At 38.3% G+C, this 20,842-nt stretch overlaps 1 protein-coding gene across 8 annotated transcripts in view; it reads right to left on the bottom strand.

Moving 5' to 3' along the window:
- Positions 1 to 5,631: 5,631 nt before the first annotated feature.
- The window catches only part of LOC107217655 (phosphatase and actin regulator 1), a 153,848-nt gene continuing 138,637 nt past the window's right edge, over positions 5,632 to 20,842 (bottom strand). For 2 of the 8 annotated variants that reach the window (XM_046742139.1, XM_046742144.1), the window contains 10 exons: positions 17,446 to 17,694; positions 13,722 to 14,099; positions 12,875 to 13,124; positions 12,132 to 12,164; positions 10,987 to 11,135; positions 9,638 to 9,794; positions 9,280 to 9,335; positions 8,814 to 8,917; positions 8,544 to 8,716; positions 5,632 to 8,443 (listed from right to left, as the gene is read on the bottom strand). In XM_046742139.1, the coding sequence (XP_046598095.1) occupies positions 8,428 to 8,443; positions 8,544 to 8,716; positions 8,814 to 8,917; positions 9,280 to 9,335; positions 9,638 to 9,794; positions 10,987 to 11,135; positions 12,132 to 12,164; positions 12,875 to 13,124; positions 13,722 to 14,099; positions 17,446 to 17,694 (1,565 nt within the window). In that variant the 3' untranslated portion in view covers positions 5,632 to 8,427. The remainder of the gene's footprint in view (positions 8,444 to 8,543; positions 8,717 to 8,813; positions 8,918 to 9,279; positions 9,336 to 9,637; positions 9,795 to 10,986; positions 11,136 to 12,131; positions 12,165 to 12,874; positions 13,125 to 13,721; positions 14,100 to 17,445; positions 17,695 to 20,842) is intronic. The other 6 variants (XM_046742140.1, XM_046742143.1, XM_046742141.1 and 3 more) reach the window with 6 other exon arrangements.

Genomic DNA, 20,842 nt, shown 5'->3' with positions numbered 1-20,842 from the left:
TTTATTTTTGCATACCCGAAGGAAGCCTGCTTGTAGAAATTTCGCAAAATAAGATAAGGTTGGAGGGTGGCGGGGGTGAAGGATCTCCGGGAGAGGCGGTTTAAGGTGGGTAAATAAGACTGGCGAAGTAACCGAGGGCTCGCCATTCAACGTCGAAGGTCGGCGTAGAGAGATGAAAAGAAATCTGGCAAAGGTATAAATTCATGAAAACAAATAAAAAAGGATCGATAAAAAACGGACGAAAATAGGAAAAGAAAATAAAAGAATATTAAAACAATAATTGCGGAGCCGTTTCGCGGTGAGATGAAGTATGAAAGATTTGAAACCATCGCTCTCGTCTCCGCGGATCAACCGCAAACTTTGACAAAGTTTTGCGGTAGCTCATTTCCAGCGAGCGAGTATTGTGCTTACCTCAGTTTACACGAGAAAAGTTTTGCATGCGGTAAAGTTTTCCTCGCAATTACCAAACCGCCTCGACTCAAGCCGAACTTCGCGTTTAAGCTCGTCGCGCTTGCAGTAATAAGATTATTCGTGTATACGGGTCGCGTCTTGACTTTTCATACACTCGATACGGCTCTGTTTTAAATATGAATTGACACGCCTGTTTCCTCCGTACGAAGCGTTTTTTGGAACCGCCTTATCAATTTACTCGAATCGTCGGAAACGTAACGAAATTTACGATTTCGCATTCGCTCTTCAAACTTAGCCGGGATTTTGTTGTAATCGATTTTTTATTTCATCTCATTTTCGTAATGTAGGATATATTCAAGTATATGCGCGGAAGATTTCATGTCGATCCGGCAAATATTCTCCAAGTTACGCGAATATTTGCAAAGACGCCTCGGAGCGTTTGAAAGTGCTTTTGAAACTTTGAACGCGTTTTTCTCAAAACTACGTTTCCAAAGTCGGTGAGCAAGATTTATCGGAAACCGTTGAATCGCCTCGTGAATATATTTTTCAGTCCTTGATCGAAGGTTTTTTCTCACCGACAAATATTTTCCATTTTATAAACGAATCAAGGCGAAAATTTTTGTGGAAAATTGATTTTTATCTTTTTTTTTTTTGAAGCCACCGTTTTGTTTAAAATTAATATTTTACTTATTCCATCGATCAAAGACCAAATAATACCTCATATCAACTAAATCTTTTTCGTTTGTTTATTTCAGATGATCCTGTCCAGATAAATCTTGCTCGTCGCAAGGGGCTTTTTTTTTAAAGGTGTTCTCGGAAATCTGCTATAGTAGCTTTAAAAATCATTATTTTCATAAATAAAGAATACCAGAATGAACTTCAATGTTACCCCAATATGCATATATATATATTTATATTAATAAATTGAAATGTCTCTTCGTGAAAAATCTTTGAAACATTGCTTTTTTCGGCCTCTTGACTATAATAGGTATAACCCCTTAATTCCCCGATTCTCGATAAGCTGCAGTTGCGCAAAAGACCGAAGTCGCCGAGTAGTCGATACGAGTATCAGAAAACAGCGCGGAATTTGTGCGGGAAAAATATCTGAACAATCGGGTCCGCCGTTGTCTCGGTAAAATAGCGCAACGGTATAGAAGAAGGGGGCAAAACAGCAGAGGCATAAAGATCCGGTGGAGCAGCAAAGTCAGCGCGAAAGCGGAAGAAGAAGCCAAAAGTATACCGGCAGCATCTTTGCTGCAACTTACCGCACTCCTTCCGCTATAACGCTATCTATTACCGATTTACGACTCATATGGAGAAACCAGTAAAATTCTTCCGCCGTTTTCTCGAAAATCAACGACTACGCCGCTAGAAACCGAGGAACGACCGCGCGTTGGTATAGCTAACAATATGACCTACTGCAGCGGGAAATTAGTTGAGCCACATCGCCCGTCTGTATCAAGGTCCGCAAACAGAGCTTCGAGGCATCGCGCTTCCAGCCCGAAACAACCGTATTAATATTAACAGCCGCCTAAGCGCGCCTACGGTATTAAATTAATGAACAGCTATACGAGCCGTCGATATAATTAAACCTCGACTGCGGAGATAATTGCGAAGCTTTCATTCGTCCTGGACAAGGTATAAAGAGATCATCGATCAAGAACGAAGTACAGTAAAATTGCCCTCTGTAATCGATCACTGTACAAACTGTTCCGTGCGAATTAGTTCTCAATGATACCGTTTAAAATATTACAGAATCGACGCGTAAGGCTAAACCATGAAATTATCTTCGTCGGGAAGGCTCTCGTTCTACTTCCGGAATTAACCAGCCATTACACGTGGCATCGTTCGTTTCGCTGACGACATTATGCATAAATGATGTACAGAGAAAGGTGCAGTGTAACCGGGGAAGGAATCTTGCGAGGGTAAAATGCGTGCGCACGGCTTTGAAGAGGAACAAGTTCTCTGGCTGGTTTCACAAGCGTTCCGAATCTTGCAATTTTTCGCAGTTAAATTTCGCGAGTCCGCTCTTTATCTCGTCCTCAACCCCCGAAATTCCCATCGTCGGTACTCGCTTTTTGTTTCGTTGAGGATTGTTCGGATTGTTGAGGACTCCTTTAGCTCGACCGTCGGCAGGTCGATGTGACAGTTTTCTGCACGACGTTGAACCTCCTGACAAGCCCAGGGGTTAACCATTCATGAGGTATACGTGTTGCTGATGCCAGTGGAGAACGCGACTCCTCGCGGAAAGTCGACACGTCGTCGTCTCCCGGTAATTTCCCCCTTGGCCTCTTCTACACGGCAATTACGACACCTGTAGCCTGCATCGCTTGATGAGAAGCATATGTTAACGTTGCGTTCGCACAGCCCCGCTTTTTCATCCCCACGATTCATTCATTTTTCAGTCACACTTGCAGGCTGCTACACTTGTCAAGCTTTGCTAAACTTTGCTTCTTTTTATACGCAATTATGTAATTATATATCATTTTATACGCTAGCTTTTGGTATTCGCGTGCATTAAGGGTGGTCTTTAGTAAGAAGAAAAAAAAAACAATATGGGTAATCAAACACTGTGCGTAACGTATTTTGCCACTGAACGGACGGTAAGAAATGATAGACGCAATAACTGAAATCTAGCAATTCTAGCACCGCAGATTCAAAAGGGTTCTATTTTCCAGGGCAAAATGAACTTATCGTTAATTCCGAATTGATTCGGAATAGTTATCGGAAAATTGAACAACATGTGAAATGAAAACGACAGATAGTTCGACAATCACCATCGATAGTTAGAAACAATCGATAAACTAAGAGTAATAACATTCCGAAAAGTTTGTTATGGCCGCCATTTTGTATCGAGACTTCGATAAAGATTGCGGCGAAATCTGCGATGAGAAAATCCGCTTTTTAATCGTCCGTGTAACACAAAAATCGAAATGATTCTTATTTCTTACCTCTCCAGGTTTCGTCCGACGATGTTTCACGCATCCGTTTTCTCCGAATTCTCGTCGAATGGATTCTGATAAATGCCCATCGCGATACTGCGCCTGAAAATTCACGAATTTCAAAACAAATTCGAGACACAATTTGTGTGTTTCTTTGACGTCAACTCTCTTCCACTAATCTCCACATTCCAGAAATGGAACACTCGAGATTGGTAGAAGAAAAATTTGGCAATTAATACATGGTCCGTACCTGACTTTGATCGAGTTCATGGATTAAACAAGATGGCGTGGATCAAACGCTCGTACTTCGATGCACATCCTTTATTCGAACTCCGAGTACCTGCGGAAACGTACAAACATGGTTTAATGAGAGTTTTAGCGTCGTACTTGAGCATGACGAGGTTTAATCATCAGTCAGTAAACTACGTATCAGCATTTATATTCTATTCGAACAGCAAACGCCGTTCTTTCTTACCTGCGGACGATGTTAACTGGAAATAACAGTTAGCAACAAACGACAATCGAGACCGCTACTTTTATACTCGAACGGTGTCGCCGCGCTGCGGATGGATAGCGAAGTATGCCGAAAGTCAAGAGGGAATTTTGAATCTTCCATTGCCTTCATGGTATCTCGCGATGTGATCGGCGTCTTCTTACTTCCTGGATGTAACGAAAGTCGATGCTTTCTGGAAAAGCGGAAAACCGGAATATAGAAGAGTCCGAAAGTTATAAAAATAAATAAATACTGGTGAGCAAAGTATACCTGCATTTAAAAATGCGATTGTCTTCCGTAATACGATTCCCGATGTCGTAGTATGCATGGAATATCTCTGTCGAAGCACATACCAACAGAAATTTGTAAATATTAATATCGTGAAATTTTAGTAAATAATTATGGTAAGCCAGGGCAAACATCGGAATGAAAAATTAAACAAATAATTACGGTAGTAATTATGATAGTAATTGTATCAGTTTACAAAAGTTTTAATATTTTAAGAATAGTTAACAGTACTTTGTTACAGTATTTCATTTCATTAATAATATATAATAATAAATTGCAGTAATCATAATAGTATATAAACTAATAACAAAGAGAATTATTTTTAAATCGAAAATAACACAGCGTTTTTTTCTCTTCAAAATCATATACTCAATAGATTTTGAAATTTTTTTATCTTGTTCTTTCAATGAGTAAGGTTTTATTTCATTATGTTTGTTTTTTTCGTTTTTCGTTTTTTTGGATTATTAATTAGAGTTTACAGTAATAATTATATACATTATTATTCTTAAGTCTACAGTTTTTTTTTCTTTTTTTTCTATATGATACAATTCTTTTTTGTTTTCATCGTCTTCTTCTTTTACGTCTTCTTGTTCAACAGCGTGTACAAAATATTGACAATCGGTTGCTGATCAAATAACAATTTGTAGTTTTAAATACATAATATGTTTTAAGCGAATTTTATTATGCTTATAGGACAATGCGCTAACAAAATAAACATTACACCACGATTAGCCCTGCGTTTGGAACAACAGCAAGAGCTGAATTCGAAATTGAAGATCGACTTTCGCGTTAAAATGTACAATTATTATTCACTCGTTGACGTCGCAAGTGTCAATCGATCATAAATCGATAAACAGTAATATTGATTTAGTCGTACCAGTATAGCAGTATCTACCTACTTTTGGCATATTTTTACCGAGTTTTCTTACTTAAAAAATAAGATGTTTATTTTTGCTTCGCCGAATTCGCATGATTTGATGAATGATATTTTTTTAATTATTTACGAACGTATGGCGAATAAATTCATGCGTAGAGCATACTAGAAGAAGAGAAAATACGAGACAGAAAAAAACAACTAATGAATCCAGGTATGCATAACACATGTAAACACATGTTCACATACTGTGAAACGAATTGTTATTTAACAATAACTCAATTGGTCAACTATTTATTCGTTGTAACAAGATGATTCCTTATTACGTCAAAATTTTCTATATCAACAGAATAATTTTACGAAACAAGTATTACGCACCTTTCTCGTAATGTTTATCTTTCACTCGTATAGTTTTTACTTTTTATTCATTTTTGTATTATTTCTCTCAACTCCTACAAAAGAGTGAAATTTACTTCTTATTTACTGCTCCCCGCGTTGCGGAGTCATTTGGTAAAAATCTCTGAGCCTAACACGGCTTTATTTATTAAGCTACATCATATTTCAATATTTGCATTACATTCATTTACTTAAAAGTATCGTTTACTGTACTGTGAATGATCGAGTTTCTTTCTTTATTAATTTTCCACTTCGTTTCCTCATCACCGTTTTTTTTTTTCTTTTTACCTTTTTTCCTTCAATTTGCCATTAGTTTTTATATTAGTATCGTTATTATTTCATACGAGTTAAATTTGTTCTTTACACGGACATAATACTATGATCTTTTAATTTCCTCTCCTTTCTTCCCGTTTAATTTATAACGCATAATATTACTCTTCTACGAATTCTCACCGTTTCTCTAGGCGGTACAAAACAATACTCTGCTATTATCTAGTTCTTTTCAAGTAAATCGCGGACTAAGGAAGCAGCGCACTGCTCGGCGTCCGTACAGATGCTGTTTTCGACGATAAAGAGAAATTGCTTTATATCGTCTAGTATAGTTGAACCTGCTGTGTAAATGCTTCCCTGAAATGCTTGCACGATAAATGCAGCATCAGTAGCATTATCTTTTCCACGAAAAAAAAAGATACATTTCCCTACTCAACCAATTATTACAGCCACAAATGTTCAACAACTTTTGTACACAAAATACCAACTTTCTGTGCTGGAAAATGCACATACTTTTTTTTAATGCAATATTAAGATTATATTTGTAATTTTCATTACTATAATAATAATAATGATGATGATGATAACAAGAACGAAAATTATTATTTTCATTACTGTTGTTGTTATTATGATTATTATTATTATTATTCTTTCTTTCAATTATATAGCGCAGTTACTACGTAATTATTTATATAATTATATAACGGAGCTTATCTCCTAGACGATATATACAGAAAATTTATTACGCGTCTGTTTTTAATTTTTTTTTCCTCCTCTTCTCTTCTTAATTTCACTTTGTTTTACACGAACTTCCTTTGTTTTAAATATTTTATTGCGTCTACGATGGATACAAATTTAAATATTGTATTGTACAACTATTCAATTATTATTAATATTACTATTACGTTTATTATTATTGTTGTTGTTTTTGTTATTATTATAATTATTATTGTTATAACTACTACTACTACTACTGCCACTACTAGTACTAGTACTACTACTACTACCACTACTACTACTACTACTACTACTACTATTATTCTGATGCGAGAAAGGGTTAGAAAATCGGACATAATGGTTAAAAATTTTCACGATTTCGACATCGATAGCGACGAAAAAAAAAAAAAAAAAATTAGACGCATCGACTTATACTTAATAAAAATATACTTCTCAAAGTTCACCCTTCTTGATAAAAGCATGCTCATCGTTGAAGAAATAATAATGATAAAAAGAAAAAACAAACACACTTAATCAAGTTGAAAATATTAAAACAAAGACAGATTTGAGCTTTTGAAAATTATAACAATATTATACACCTTCTTTCGGTTGAAATTATGACGTTATTTACACGACACGGACAAAGGTTTGACAAAAAATTGACTATTGTTAAATGTTAGAGAGTACAATTGAGTTTCCAATCTTTTCGCTTAGTCAGAACCTGGACAATGATCAGATTAGATGACGTGTTATTAAATGATTTATTTGTTCATTTATTTATGTTTATCGAAAATTACGTCCAAGAATTTGTGCAAAAGATGTTAATACGAAAATGAAGCCGTAGGACACGTATTGTTACCGGTAATTTTTTTCTCCCCTTCTTTTTCAACAATTCTAACAATATGTATTTTATTCAGCCAACAACTAACGAGTAACATTTTATTTCGTTTTCAGCGATTCAATAAATTCACGGACTTTTATCAATTTCGTTTTATTGATAATTTACCAAAATCAATTATCAAGTTAATATTTATGGTTTTATTTTTTATTTATATTTCTTGTTGAATTTTTAATCTGTTTTTTTTTCCTATTCTGATAAGTGATTGAAGTCAATACAATATCAACTACTATTATGTATACATATTAAAACGCTCTATGACGTGCAAACTATAATATTGCACAGAACGTCTGTATTTGTATGTATTTACGTATATACGTACATACGTACATACATACATACATACATACATACATACATACATACATATATATATAGTACTTATATTTGTAATAATAATAAATCGTAAGCGTTCGCAATCCAAGATAGCTCTGCCAAATAACATCATCTGGCAATAACAATTAATCATCGTCACCGTATAATTAATTTATCGAAAGACAAACTTATAACCGCACAAGAAACTAGTTCAAATCGCAAAGAAGAACGTGTTGATTTTAAAGAAAAAGAAAAGAAACGAACTTTTCACGCGTGCCAGATATTAGCGCAGAGCCAGCTTGCTAGCAAATGGTGTTTACGTGCATAAGGAATCAGTTCGCACTCGAGACGGATTACAATCCAGCGGTAAAGTTGGCGAAGTATATCGGTAACAAACGAGGAAAACCGAGCTATAAATTCGTTTGACAAATCTGCAACAGCATCGATACTCCTCGTACTTTTCCCGATGGTAAGAAATGTTGTTTCAACGCCGGTAAAGTTTCGCGAATATCGAGACAAACAATATGTAGAATTTTCGAAACTCGCGTGCGAACTAGAGCCTTAAGATCAGCGAGTGACCCGTCGCTAAATATCGGACAGATCACCCTATCACAATAATCGCCGACGCCGGTGATAGAAATAACCTTGCGTACGGTGAAAATGGCGATTTGATAACCGCCAGTAAAGGCGTCGTCGCGCACTCTGTATAATTCATAGATGTGACATTATTGCACGGATTTAACCGAAGCTCAGAGCGAATCCGACGCACTTGAACCGCACCTGAACCCGCATCACACTCTAGCACCTTAACACATTGCAATTGTCATGGCCTATGGAACCTGGAAACAGATAAAAAGAAAATCCCATAAATATCGGAGACAACGGGGAAACCTTTTACGCCATATAAATCGAGAACCGCGTCGAACGTGGTCGGCTCACCTAGTCAGGTGTCTACTGTCCTCGTGTACCGCCATTTCGGAGCTTTTGAATTCGTTCAGCTCCTTACGAATGGCTGCTTTATCCTTTGGCGTTAATCTCGTCCAAGGCTTGTCGGCCCTTCTGTCGTAGTCGTGCGCCTGCGTCACCTCGATGTAATCGTTAAACCTGATGATCTGCAAAAAAGCGTTGACACAAGAGGAGATTAGATGCGAGTGCACGGATGTATGTGAAAATCAAGGTTTTAATTTCAGTCGTTGTTATTACGCGCACCTTTTTTTCTTTCAATTCTTCTACGGTCGGCCTGAAGCTGAGTTTCCGTAAGAGGTAACGCTTCTTTTCTTCCTTCTGCTTTTTCTCCTCGGCTGGACTTTGTTCTATAATAAAAATTCCATCATTCCCCGTTAAAGATTTCGTTTCCACACCAAATCGTAGAAAAAAGAAAAAACGTGTCCACTTTTCACAAGACATACCGGAAGACTGTCAAGTCTACAAGTGTTGATTACGGATTGTTTACGTTTTTCAAGTGGTCCTCTATATCTTTCGCTCAATGTAATTAGAATACCGCAAGATATCGATACACCGTAACAAAGTCGAAAAGTATAACAATTATCAGATGTCATTCAATCTTCGATTTCCAATTTCTCAACCATCGCGAAATTAAAAACAGAGATGATCGTTCGATGAAAACTTAAAATTTGTCATACAATCTTGATCTAATATGAATTGCAATGCTTACTTTTCAAAATATTTCGTTCCTCCAGCTCTTCTTGCGTTGGCCGCATGCTCAGCCGCCTGTAAACGAAACGAACGTGATACGGTCAGCAAATCAGGTGAACAATTGTTGACTCAACCGACGTTGAACACAACGCGGTCATTTTTTCGGGGTTGTATACGAGTGATATCGTGCACTAACAATAATTCTCCGTCTAACGCATAAGGATGAAAGTAATTTTTAGGAGTTCCAGAACAGTGTCAAAGTTATGAAAAATTTATATTCACCGAACTTTGCTGTGGTGTGAAAAAATTTCTACTCGTTCAACGACCAATTCATGTATAATGAATGATAAATCAAGAAACTTTTTACTCGTATCTACCTTATCAGCCTGGCTCCGATTGCCTCCTTAGATTCTTGCCGCTCATTGTCCGATTGTATCTGAAGGATATTTCTATTGATGAGCTCCTGCCTGTCTGGCCTAAGTGCCAATTTCAGAGACAACGATTCCTTCCTTGCAATTTTTGCCGCAAGACGATCTGAAAAAACAAATAATACCACGATTTTATGCATGGATAACAAAAAAAAAAAAAAAAAAGAAACTCGTTGATCAGGTTGCTTAAAAAGGATAAGGAAATACGATGTTCAATAATACAAACAAATTTTCATGCAAATTAAAAATGGTCAAACAAATCGTCAATCTATATACGACTAACGGATCCAACTACACTGATTCATCCGTACCAACTATTGGAACCGAGCAACTTCTGCTCCTCCGGAAAGAGACAATTTCTTCATTTCTATTCGGCGCCTGAGTGATCGAGATTGTAGACGCGGTCAAAATTGACAACATATCCCCCTCCCCTTTTAGTTTCGCTGTTTAGAAATTAAGCTTCATCGATTCCTATTGCTTAATAAACAATTGTACCCAGTGAAATCTGCCGATGTCATTTCACTTGTTGCAAAGCGCGATGATACGGAGAGAAGGAGAGAGCAAAACACAAAGATACAGAGAGAGAGAGAGAGAGAAAAAGAGAGACAGAGAGAGAGAGAGAGAGAGAGAGTGGAACGCATTTATCGAGTCTACGTACGGAAAAATCACTTTTTCATTTATCTATTCATCGATATACGTACGCGTGTATTTCTCTCTCTCTGTGTGAGTGTGTGTGTGTGATTTATTTTCTTCAACGTACGTTGAACAAACTCGCGACGAAACTAAATTGAAAATCGCTGACCGAGGCATGCCAAGAGTCAGGAAGACACTGCACAAGGATAAATAATAGACAGGCGATGAGCCACATCCGCAACACGTGCAAGCAGCGCTTTTATTATACATTAGAATATGACACATGCACGCACACGCACACACACATATATGTGTGTATATGTATATGCATATGTATATACAAATTGGCGGTGGCGGATAAAATTAGTTATCGATGAAGGTTGATCCGTAGCATTATATGTATTGTGTAACGTGACGCGTTGCTGCGAATATTCTTTTACCCGCAGTTACAGAAACGGAAATTGAGAGAGGAAATGGGAGTGGGGGGGAGAAGACGTGTAATTATAGATTTCCGGTACGGCGATATTTTCGAATAAACAAACATAAGTAAACATAAATATAAACATATATAGGTGATGAACGAGCGTGTTGAGAGATAATCGTCGACGATGGTAAGAAACCCAAGGGAAAAGGACTTTTATCGATGATCATTAAATTTCCATTACACTCACTCTCCTCGTCCTCCTCGTCTCGGTAGAGAACCTGTCCGTCCCCGGTGTCGCCTTCGGTATCTTCCCGGATCACGTACGGCCTCGCGTTCTCCTTGTTCTCCAAAGTGCAAGGCAGAGCCAGACCGAATCGAACGGGTCGACTGCTAAAGCGAATCAAAGACAAAGTTTCGTTGATTAGTCGGCGACGTTTTCGGGGGGGGCGCAGATTTTCATCGACGTTTCTATAACTCGAAACAACGTTCCTTCGAGTCTCGAGTGACAAAAATCGTCATCGATTCACACCAATTTTCCAAAAAAAAAAAAAGAAAAAAAAACAAGCATTTACTTATCAACTGATCAAAATCGAAATCAGAAACGGAAAATTGTACAATTTCTCGACATTTTTCTTTTTTTTCACTTCGTAATTGATTTCAACATTATTTTTTGCTTTAATATTTTCGTACTTATATACATATATCCACTTCTCGTACGACGCGACAAATAAGATGGAAAGGGAAACAAACACGTACATTTGTTATATACCTATGTATATATACATACTTGTATAAAATTCATTTAAGGAAGCCACATTCTTTTCGGCGAGCACTGATACGTTGAAATTAAATTCATTCGTTTTTCAACGTTCACCCAGATACACACGTATCAGTGCTCCCATCGATAATCCAAGGATCGAGAGATTTTTTTTTTTTTTTTAATTCGTGGTCGAAATTAGGTGTCAGGTATGACGGGGGAAAAAAATAATGACGGTGCAAAAATCGAGAGGCTTGTACGATAATTGTGGGTAGATGTGAAAAATCGTGACAGAGGATCGTTGTAGAAATAATAAAATGTAACAATGAATTTCCCTGCGATTTTCTCATGCTTAAATACGCGGGACAATCTGAAAATGTAACTATAGCTCATTCCATGCGTTTTCTATACAATAATGTACACGTGGTCAAGAAAAATAATGGGATATTATTTATCGAGTCTTTATGGATTAGAAAATTTTTCCTCACTTTCATCGTCATCAACGACGCAGATTAAAAGCTTCTTCTTCTTTTTTTTTTTTTTATCATCGTTTAGAATACGATTGTTAGTTGAGTTTTATTTTCTTGCGTGACATGCGTATTATTAAAGTTATTCCAATTCCCAATTACCATATTCTTATCCTAGGCCTCAACGGTTGCCTTCTGTTAAGCACAAGAAAAACATTCTTCTTTTACTGATTATAGTGAAATTCTGACCGTAAGTATAATATATACACACATATATATATATATGTTTATTTATACGTGTGCGCCACGATTCGTGCCTAAGGCGATAATCCTAAGATAACTATAGTTGGCGAGTGTAATATCAGCGCGATTTTCATTTCCAATCCCAACAACAATTGGCGTATGTATAAATGTACGGTTAATTGGATAAAAAGTAATTAAGGTAATAAATGCAATGTCGAGTAATGATGTAAAGCCAAGAGTCTCTCTACGCGACTCGAGCGTTCTGCAATTTTTAAAAACAACGAAAATACCCAACAGAAGAAAAAATCTCTCTAAACGAAGCCGCGCGAGCAAAATTAACAGAACTGCAACAACAAAGAAGAGGTAAAACAAGCGTGCCAGTTATTCATCTTTTTTGGTTTTATCCGTTCGATCCTTACTTTTAAAATTACAAGAAATAAAAAAATTAGAAAAAAATAAAAACACACATCACAATCCTCTAGCAATTGGTTTCAGTAATGGAAGAGTCAATTTAAAAATTTTCTTCAACTCGTACACTCGCCTATATACTCTGCAAACGAGTCAGCTGACTTTCGTTCGATAATTTCACCACCGGAAAATACGTTTAGAATCCGTCTCTTTCTATCCGTCACCCTCAGCTTCATACTCGGCATGGAACTTACTTGAAAGAGACCTCCTGACGTAGAGTGAGGGGCCTGTTTTCCTGGGTCGGCGTATTCTGCGGAGTTCCGGGTCCGCTTCCCGGTCCCTTTTTCTTAAGGGCGCTCTTCAGCGGCATAGCGTGAAACTTTGGTTCCTTGGCCGGTATTTGCTCGACCTTCGACGTATCGATGGCCGGATCTGGCTGCGAGAACCTGAGTATGTACCTCGGATCGTACTCGTCGTCCTCCTCGACGTCGATTTCTTCCTGATCTGTAAAACGAAGAAAAGACGAAACGACGGTCGTCCGTCGAGTGAAACCTGTTGTTTGTTAACACGCTGCTAACGCCGCGCGGCGGAAATCCATATTATAGTTTTAAAAAAAGATCATCGATACGCGTTAAGGGTCGACCCTCTAGTCTCCTATCCGTAATTCGTTCTATCTCTACATCTTTCTCTCTATCTCTCTCTCTCTCTTTCTCTCTTTCTCTCTCCGTCTCGCGAGATGAGAAATTTTCACAATTGATTACGCAACGAGCTCGTTTTTCTTTCTTTTTTTTTTTTGGTTTTTTTTTATATACTTCGCCTGAGACAAAAAGCGCACGACTTCGAACTTGGATCGCTGACCTAAGGATCACCGATTTTTCCGTATCACTCAATGGTTGTCCACCGGAAAAGGCTCCCCCCCCCCCCCCCCCTCCGACCAAATTTACATCTTCAACGATGACGAAGTACAAACAGTTTTTTTTTTTTTTTTTGTTTTCATCGTCTCGACGCAGGCTGATCCGTTTTATCGATTAGAGTTCAACAAAATGCACACCCACACGCACGCAAACAAATCCTACGAAGGACGAACAACCTTCTCCCTACCTTCATAGTCGTAGTCTGACAGATCTAAGGGAACCGCGTTGTGCACGCCGCTTCCGGTGCTTTGCTGATGTTGATGTTGATGCTGTTGTTGCTGCTGTTGCTGCTGCTGCTGCTGTTGTTGCTGCTGCTGCTGTTGTTGCTGCTGCTGCTGCTGTTGCTGTCTCGAAAGCAATGTCGGACTCGGGGAGCTGAACATAGGGGGTGGTGGTATGGGACCGATTTCGCTCAGGGGAATCGGGGGTTCCGGAAGTTCGGAGAGCATGAGAGTGTTCTGCGGCGGAAGTGGCAGATATTGCTGTTGATGTTGTTGATGTTGCTGTTGCTGTTGCTGTTGCTGTTGGGGCGGCGGCGTCGTACCTTGATGACCGACATCTGGCACTGAAACAGAACAAGTCATCCGTCAGATAATCGTCACAAACTGGTATTCACTTGTATAACTCGAGCACATGCGTGTAAACTTGGACTCGTTTTCGGAAATTTCTCAGGGGGGGGGGGGGGGGGGGGTACAGCTTGGACGGTCCAAAATCATACCTATTTTTAGGAGTTTTTTTTAAATTTTATTTATTTTTTTTTTTCAAAGAAAAATGAGCAATTTCAATTTCGGGGATTTATTATTTGTAGTTTCAAAAACGTTTCGGTATTTTATTGACATTGAAAGATTGTTGAAAAAATATTGACGATGAAAATTTTCGGATTGAAGTTGAAAAAAATCTAGCCACGAGAGCTCGAATTAACGATCGGGTTTTAAAAAATTTTTTCGAAATTTTTCAACTCCATCGGATTAAAATTGACCTAGGATTCTGCGCCACCGGATTGAAAACTTTGTCGTTCGCTACTTGAATGCGCCATGCCGCAATTTTGTTATTAATTTCAATGAAAAAATTTTCAAACATTCTCGGAATAACAAATAATATAGCCATCCAACTGAAATTGCTCCAAGTGTTTTAATTTTTAGAAAAAAAAAAAAGAAAAAAAAAGCGGTATGATTTTAAACCGTCCAAACTGCGCCCCTCCCTCCCTCAAAGACACATTGCTTGATCGATACACTGAATATAATCAACACATATATCGTACTTCAATCAGCTACCGCACACTCATAACGTCATACGTAGCTAGTGCAGTGCATGCAGACTAGAAGCTTATTGCATATATATATATATATATGTATATAAAGAGTGTTTAGAAACGAGCTCGTCGACGAAGAAATAAAAAATGATCAACAACAATGTTCGATGGAATTTTCTCTTTCGTTGATTGCCGGAAAAGGAAAAAGTAATCGCACGGTATTGTGTTAAATAAGCTGCAGCAGGTATGAAAATTGAGCTACTCTCCGATCTCGATCGAGCCAAAGAGAGCGCAAGAAATTAGTTGGCGAGTATTACCTACCGGCTGCTCTACTGGGACAAGGCGACGCATAAAGATCCGCGAAAATTCCCGGAGTGTCGTCAAAGCTGACGAACAAATCACACGGGGAGCGGGCTATTATTACAAATTCGGCAAGCGCTCAACGCCTCGGCTTGTACAGATGTACCATTGTATACATTGAGATTGTATGAAATAAAAAAAAAAAATTGATAATTTTTCTAATCAAAATTTAAGTGAAAAATATTGTCCGATACAAGGAAAAAAAAAGATGCTCTCCAAATTTGAGCGCTTGATGTTAATATTTGGAGGTGCGTCTTTCGTTTGAATAACATGGCAAATTTTGTATTTTTTTTTTTTTTTTTATTCACAAGTCGTCAACGCGTTGGTACACCGATAAGACCAGAAGGTACTTTTGCAGGGAAATGAACGCTCTGCAAAAAAGGCCTCTTGTCATTTTATGATAAATCCACTGTTCCAAAACTTACTTAAGGTCAAAGGTCAACAGAGGATCGTGAATAACTTTTGAAAGAGTAGATTTATCATAAAATGACAAAAGGACTTTTTTGTAGAGCGTTCAATTCCCTGCAAAAGTACGTTCTGGGTCTTATCGGTAAACTGATGCGTTGACGAGTTAAAAGATTCCAAAGTTAAAAAATTGTTATTTAAATCGGAAACAGAAAATCGCTATGATGCACCCTGTTAATATCGACATTGAGATCTCAAAATTCGACAGCGTTCTTTTTTCATCATTCGCAGCGATATTTCGGATTTGTATTTTGAATAAATACTAGGGATAAAAAAAATAATTAACTCGATCTTTTTTTGATACAGACTAAATTACACGCGCATGTATATTATAATCCAGCCTAACGTCTACCTCGAGATATTATATATTCCGACCGAATGAATTTTGCACAAACTTTATACAGTCACGTTTACTACCTACTCACGGCATGGTTGGCCGTACGGTATTAATAATTTCGTGGAAGGAAGAATCCCGTATTCGCGGTTCAAAATGTAAGCAAATTGCTGATTCGGGTCCGATTTCGTTGTGAAAACATCTCGTTATCCGCGAAATATCCGACGTCGGAGTTTCGGCCGGACGATAAGGTTGATTACAGAGTGAAAATTAGTCAAAGGCGGTCTTCCGGTGGCCGGTGCCGGTATTTGGGGGTAATTTCGGACCCAGCGCTGAGCTGGGCTTCGAGTTCTCTACTTTTGCATACTTGGCGAATAGTTCGTACCTCGACGTTTTTTAATTAAACATCTAATCTTTTCTTCTTTCACATTCCGCGTAAACATTCGAGGTCGGAAAGGGTCGGAGCTTCGGAGGGATGAAAAGTGACCGAAACCGGGAAATTTGGTCGAGTAAAATCGTATAAGCTTGTTTACGAATACGTTATAAATGGTTTATTCCCTACGGGGAAGTAATTTGCCGAGAATATTACACCGCCGGTGGGATGAAAATCTTACGCGATGAAAACTAAAGCCGTTAAGAAAGTGAACGGATATAGTATACGAGGTACGTAGAACAAGCAAAGAGAGAAAGAACGACGACACTTCGGTGACTGACTAACTATTTCATGTTAGAGGTATAGTAAAAAGCTAGGATTTTCACTCTCGAAGGAACGCGACGCGATAAAAACGCGATTAAATTTATCGCTCGGTCGTAGAATCTCAATCTTTTTATACGTACGGGATGAGTTTTATTTTATCGTGCGTGGCGAAAAACGGAGATACGTGTACGTACGTATCTACGAAAGTACGATGAATGGAAGAGAAGCTTATACAAAACGTGCGATTAAAAAATTACCGAACCTCGCGATAACGGACGAGTAAAATATTTACCCTGCATTTTGGACTGAAATTTGAACGACAAAATATCATTATCTCCGTTCTATCGGGCAAGCGAATAATTCCAACATTGATGGTAAAAAAAAAAATAAAAAATTGCTGTTAAAACCGCAGCATTTTTGAATCGAGATTATGCTCTTTGAAAGACGATCGCGACGCCTGACTTTGTACCTAATTATCACACATCGAAGAATGCAATAAACATGTATTACAAGCTTGCAATATACACCGAGAGTATAAATGAAAAAGAGGGATAGAGAAGAAAGACAAAAATGAATAACATCCTTAACGATAACGTAGTTTTGCAAAAAAACCAAAGAATATTTCACAGCCCTGAAACGTGCATCGGCAAACGAAGAAAACGTGTGGTAAAGTAAAAAACGAAAAAAAAGGCACAAGTTTCGTGTAAAAATTGGCAGGCGGTAACTGAGACAGAGGTAAGAGAGAGAGAGAGAGTGAGAGACGATCTCTCCTCTCCTCTCCTCTCCTCTCCTCTTCGACTCACTGCCTGAACCGGCGTGCCGGTTTTGTCTCGGAGGGGACTGTCGGGACATACAGTGCTCGCTGTGGTAGCAGAAAAGCCTCCTCGTGAGCTTTCCGGGTGCTCCAAGGGTGCTGGGTCGGTTCGGCTTCTGCTGATCGTTGGCGCTGCATGGTGCCGTCGAAACGGGAACGACGCTACCCGAATTCGGGTGTTCCCCGCTCGGCGATAGCGCGCCATTTCCACTCTGTTCAGTCTTTTCTTTCTTCGGCTCTGTAACAGAAACCGGAAGTCGCGCGGTTACCCAGCTGGCGACTAATTTTCGCTTTGGATATTCACGTCGGAGCAAAAGAAACAGACTCGGCCTCGAGCTCGGAGACGGGGTTGAAATTTCGTACGGGACGAGAAATTTGGAATCTTTTACAGCGGCGAAACTGACGGTAAGGAAATCGAACTTTGACGAAACTTCGACGTTTACAATCGGACGAAAGTCGACGAGTCAAAGTTCCGAATGTTCGATAATTGGGATATTTTAAACTTGTTACAAACGTCGTAATTCCCGGGGCAATCCATTTTTCTCCCCTTCTTCCCTTCTCAACGCCGACAAAATTAATTCTCACCGATCTTTCCCTGTCTCGCGTCTAAACTGTTTTTGTTTCTTCCTATTTTTCATTCTCTCGTTAAATTCTCGTCGAGTCCGGACAAATCTGCATCGCGGATAAACGGATAAATCCTGTCATTTCTCCCTACGTGTAGCAATTTGGGGTAGTACGAAAGAGTGAAAGAGAGAGAGAGAGAGAAAACCCATCAATTGTCTGAATAGAAAAAGTCTACGAACAAGACATAGCTGGCCTGATTAAATAAAAAAAAACGAAATTCACTCATCTTTTTCGTTTATCGTAATTGCCTCAAGACCATGAAATCTTTTTAAAAATCTTAATGTTTGATCGCACGGTGATAAAAATCGGAACAAATGGTGAGAAAGAATAAGAAAATATTTGAACAAAGTCCAAGGGAACAATGCTGGTAAATAAATAAATAAATAAATAAGTCTATATTGCTCCCAGTCCCTAAGAAGCTTCTTAAATGAAACGTGCAGCAGAAGCTGCTACGTCGCGTCGCGAGGGGGGCTTAAAGCCCTTAATAAATTGGACAGCAGTCGAGTTGGTGTCAGTTGGTAAAAGCGCAATATATAAGAAGTATATATATATAATATATATAATATATATATACGACGAGATAGTTACATTCCGGTTAGAGGGTACGTGTATTTATTATATACGGCTTTCTGCAAAGCGCTCAATATGTGGCGCCTGAAACCGACTTTGGCCGCGTAAAAGTCTTGAGAAAAAAAAAAAAAAAAAAACACAATAGTCGTCATTGATATTTTATTCTGTCGCTGAAGAAGATATATAAACGAATTATTACGGATACGCGAAGAAGAGATCACGGGATTTGAATTCTTGAAGGAAGACATATTGGAAAAAAAAAAAAAAAAAAAAAATTGAAGGAACACTGTAATCTTCTCTTGCTCGCTGTTTCCATTTCACAAATTGCAAGATTCCACGGCGCGTGCCTTGAATTCCGTTTTTTTTTTTTGGTTATCAGCCAACGTGAATTATCCACTTTGAATTGAAGGTTGCGGTTTCAAGGTAAGGGAAATTCCTCACTGCACGTTCGAGAGAAATAAAAATGAAAATAACAATAATAGCAACAAAGATAATATATATATTGAAAGAAAGGTGATTAGGGTTAGAAATAGGATTTAGAATATGACGAAGTGTTGATTTTTTTTAAACAAAGTGTGAATAAGTCTCGACACAGTCGAGGACGTGTTTTTTTTTTTTTTTTTTTCTCCCCCGTCTTCACGAAAACGGAATAGAACATGAGAAAGAAAAAAAAAATTACACACAAAGTTCTAATTAGCTGCGCGTTATTCTTTTCATCTTCCGTAAAACAAATTACGCACTATTATATAAATCGAACCAGGTATCAATTAAATTCGATAAAAGCACACGGCTTTCGTAATTTTCTCGCAATACCGCAGCAACGGCAGCTCAACTAAGCGTGGCACTTTTACACTTGCAAAAAACAGTTCGATTCTTCAGGGTTACAGTTTCCTTTGCTCGTGAATAATTTTCTTTTTTTTTTTTCCAGCGATACACGGGCAGAGGTATTCGATTTACGACGAACGTATTTCCGACATAAAGCGTACACAGTTTCGCAACGAAAAACTTGCCTCTCCACTTCAGGTACACTATAAGACCCATTTCGATGCTGCGGGTTAATTAGTGAGTAGGTTCTGCACTAACCGATCGAACGGTTAAACGAAAGATAAGAATTAATAAATATGTGCACTTATACAGGTTTCGTTTGGGTAAAATAATAATAATTATTATAATAATGATAACAACAATCGTATGTTAATAATACAAATTCGCTTCGGAGTTATTTCGTCGTTCGTTGTTTCGCGTCGAGTTGCCGATCGCTGACTGCGATCATCGCGCGCGAAATTCCCCAAGTTTGCGCTGAAAGTTAAAATAGAATCACGCTCTAAGCGTCCCGAGGAAACGGCGCTGGCAATAATAACGCAACGATTCGTGGTGGGATTGATAATTGCGAGAAATCGCCGAACGCAGAAAAGAAAAAAAAAAGAAAATACAATAAAATAAAAATGCAGCTCTTCAACTTCCAGTTTCACCTCGAAATTGAAGAGTTGAGTTTTTACTAGATCTCGACGTTTCGAGGTTTTTGGGTCGACTGATCACCAATCTAACGTCAGATTTGCAAATTTTTAATTTAGCGTGTTCGATAAGCTGAAAAAAAAAAAAAAAACATACTAAAAACATTTGGAATCTGATGAAAATTGTTACTCGTCGGTTTGTTGGGCGGCTGATCGCGAATCTGAATTCAAAATAGCGACCCAACGCGATGGATAAAAATCTAAAATATTCCGATTTCGGGAGAAATTGGTAGGCGGAGGTTTTTCGAGTCACCGACAACGAATCCAAGGTCAGTCTTCAAAAATTTGAACTGTTGAATCCGTTACGGTGGTTAAAAATATCAAAAAATCGTTATATTTTCATGTAAAACGTTTATCCGAGGGCTTTAAAATCGTTAATCACGAATCTGAATTTGTAGTTCGAAATTCAAAATTTGATATCGTTCTTTTTTGTCTTTTTTTTCCCCCAATAACTCGGAACCTGAGGTGTGAGAACGGGAATTTCTAAGATTGGCTCACGGCCAGTCCGAAGTCGCTCGTTTCTTTTCCTTTCTTTACCATTTTTCTTTTTCTTTTTCTTACTTGCCAATATATCGGAAAAGTGGGGAAAACCCAATCGGGAGGATCGAAGAAAAAGAAGAGAATCCGGGAACGCCGATCTGATAGTTGAAATAATTTCGTTCGCACGACGATGACGGC

Source organism: Neodiprion lecontei, chromosome 5 (assembly GCF_021901455.1).
Source record: "Neodiprion lecontei isolate iyNeoLeco1 chromosome 5, iyNeoLeco1.1, whole genome shotgun sequence".
NCBI lineage: Eukaryota > Metazoa > Arthropoda > Insecta > Hymenoptera > Diprionidae > Neodiprion > Neodiprion lecontei.
This window is presented reverse-complemented; position numbering and strand designations above follow the sequence as displayed.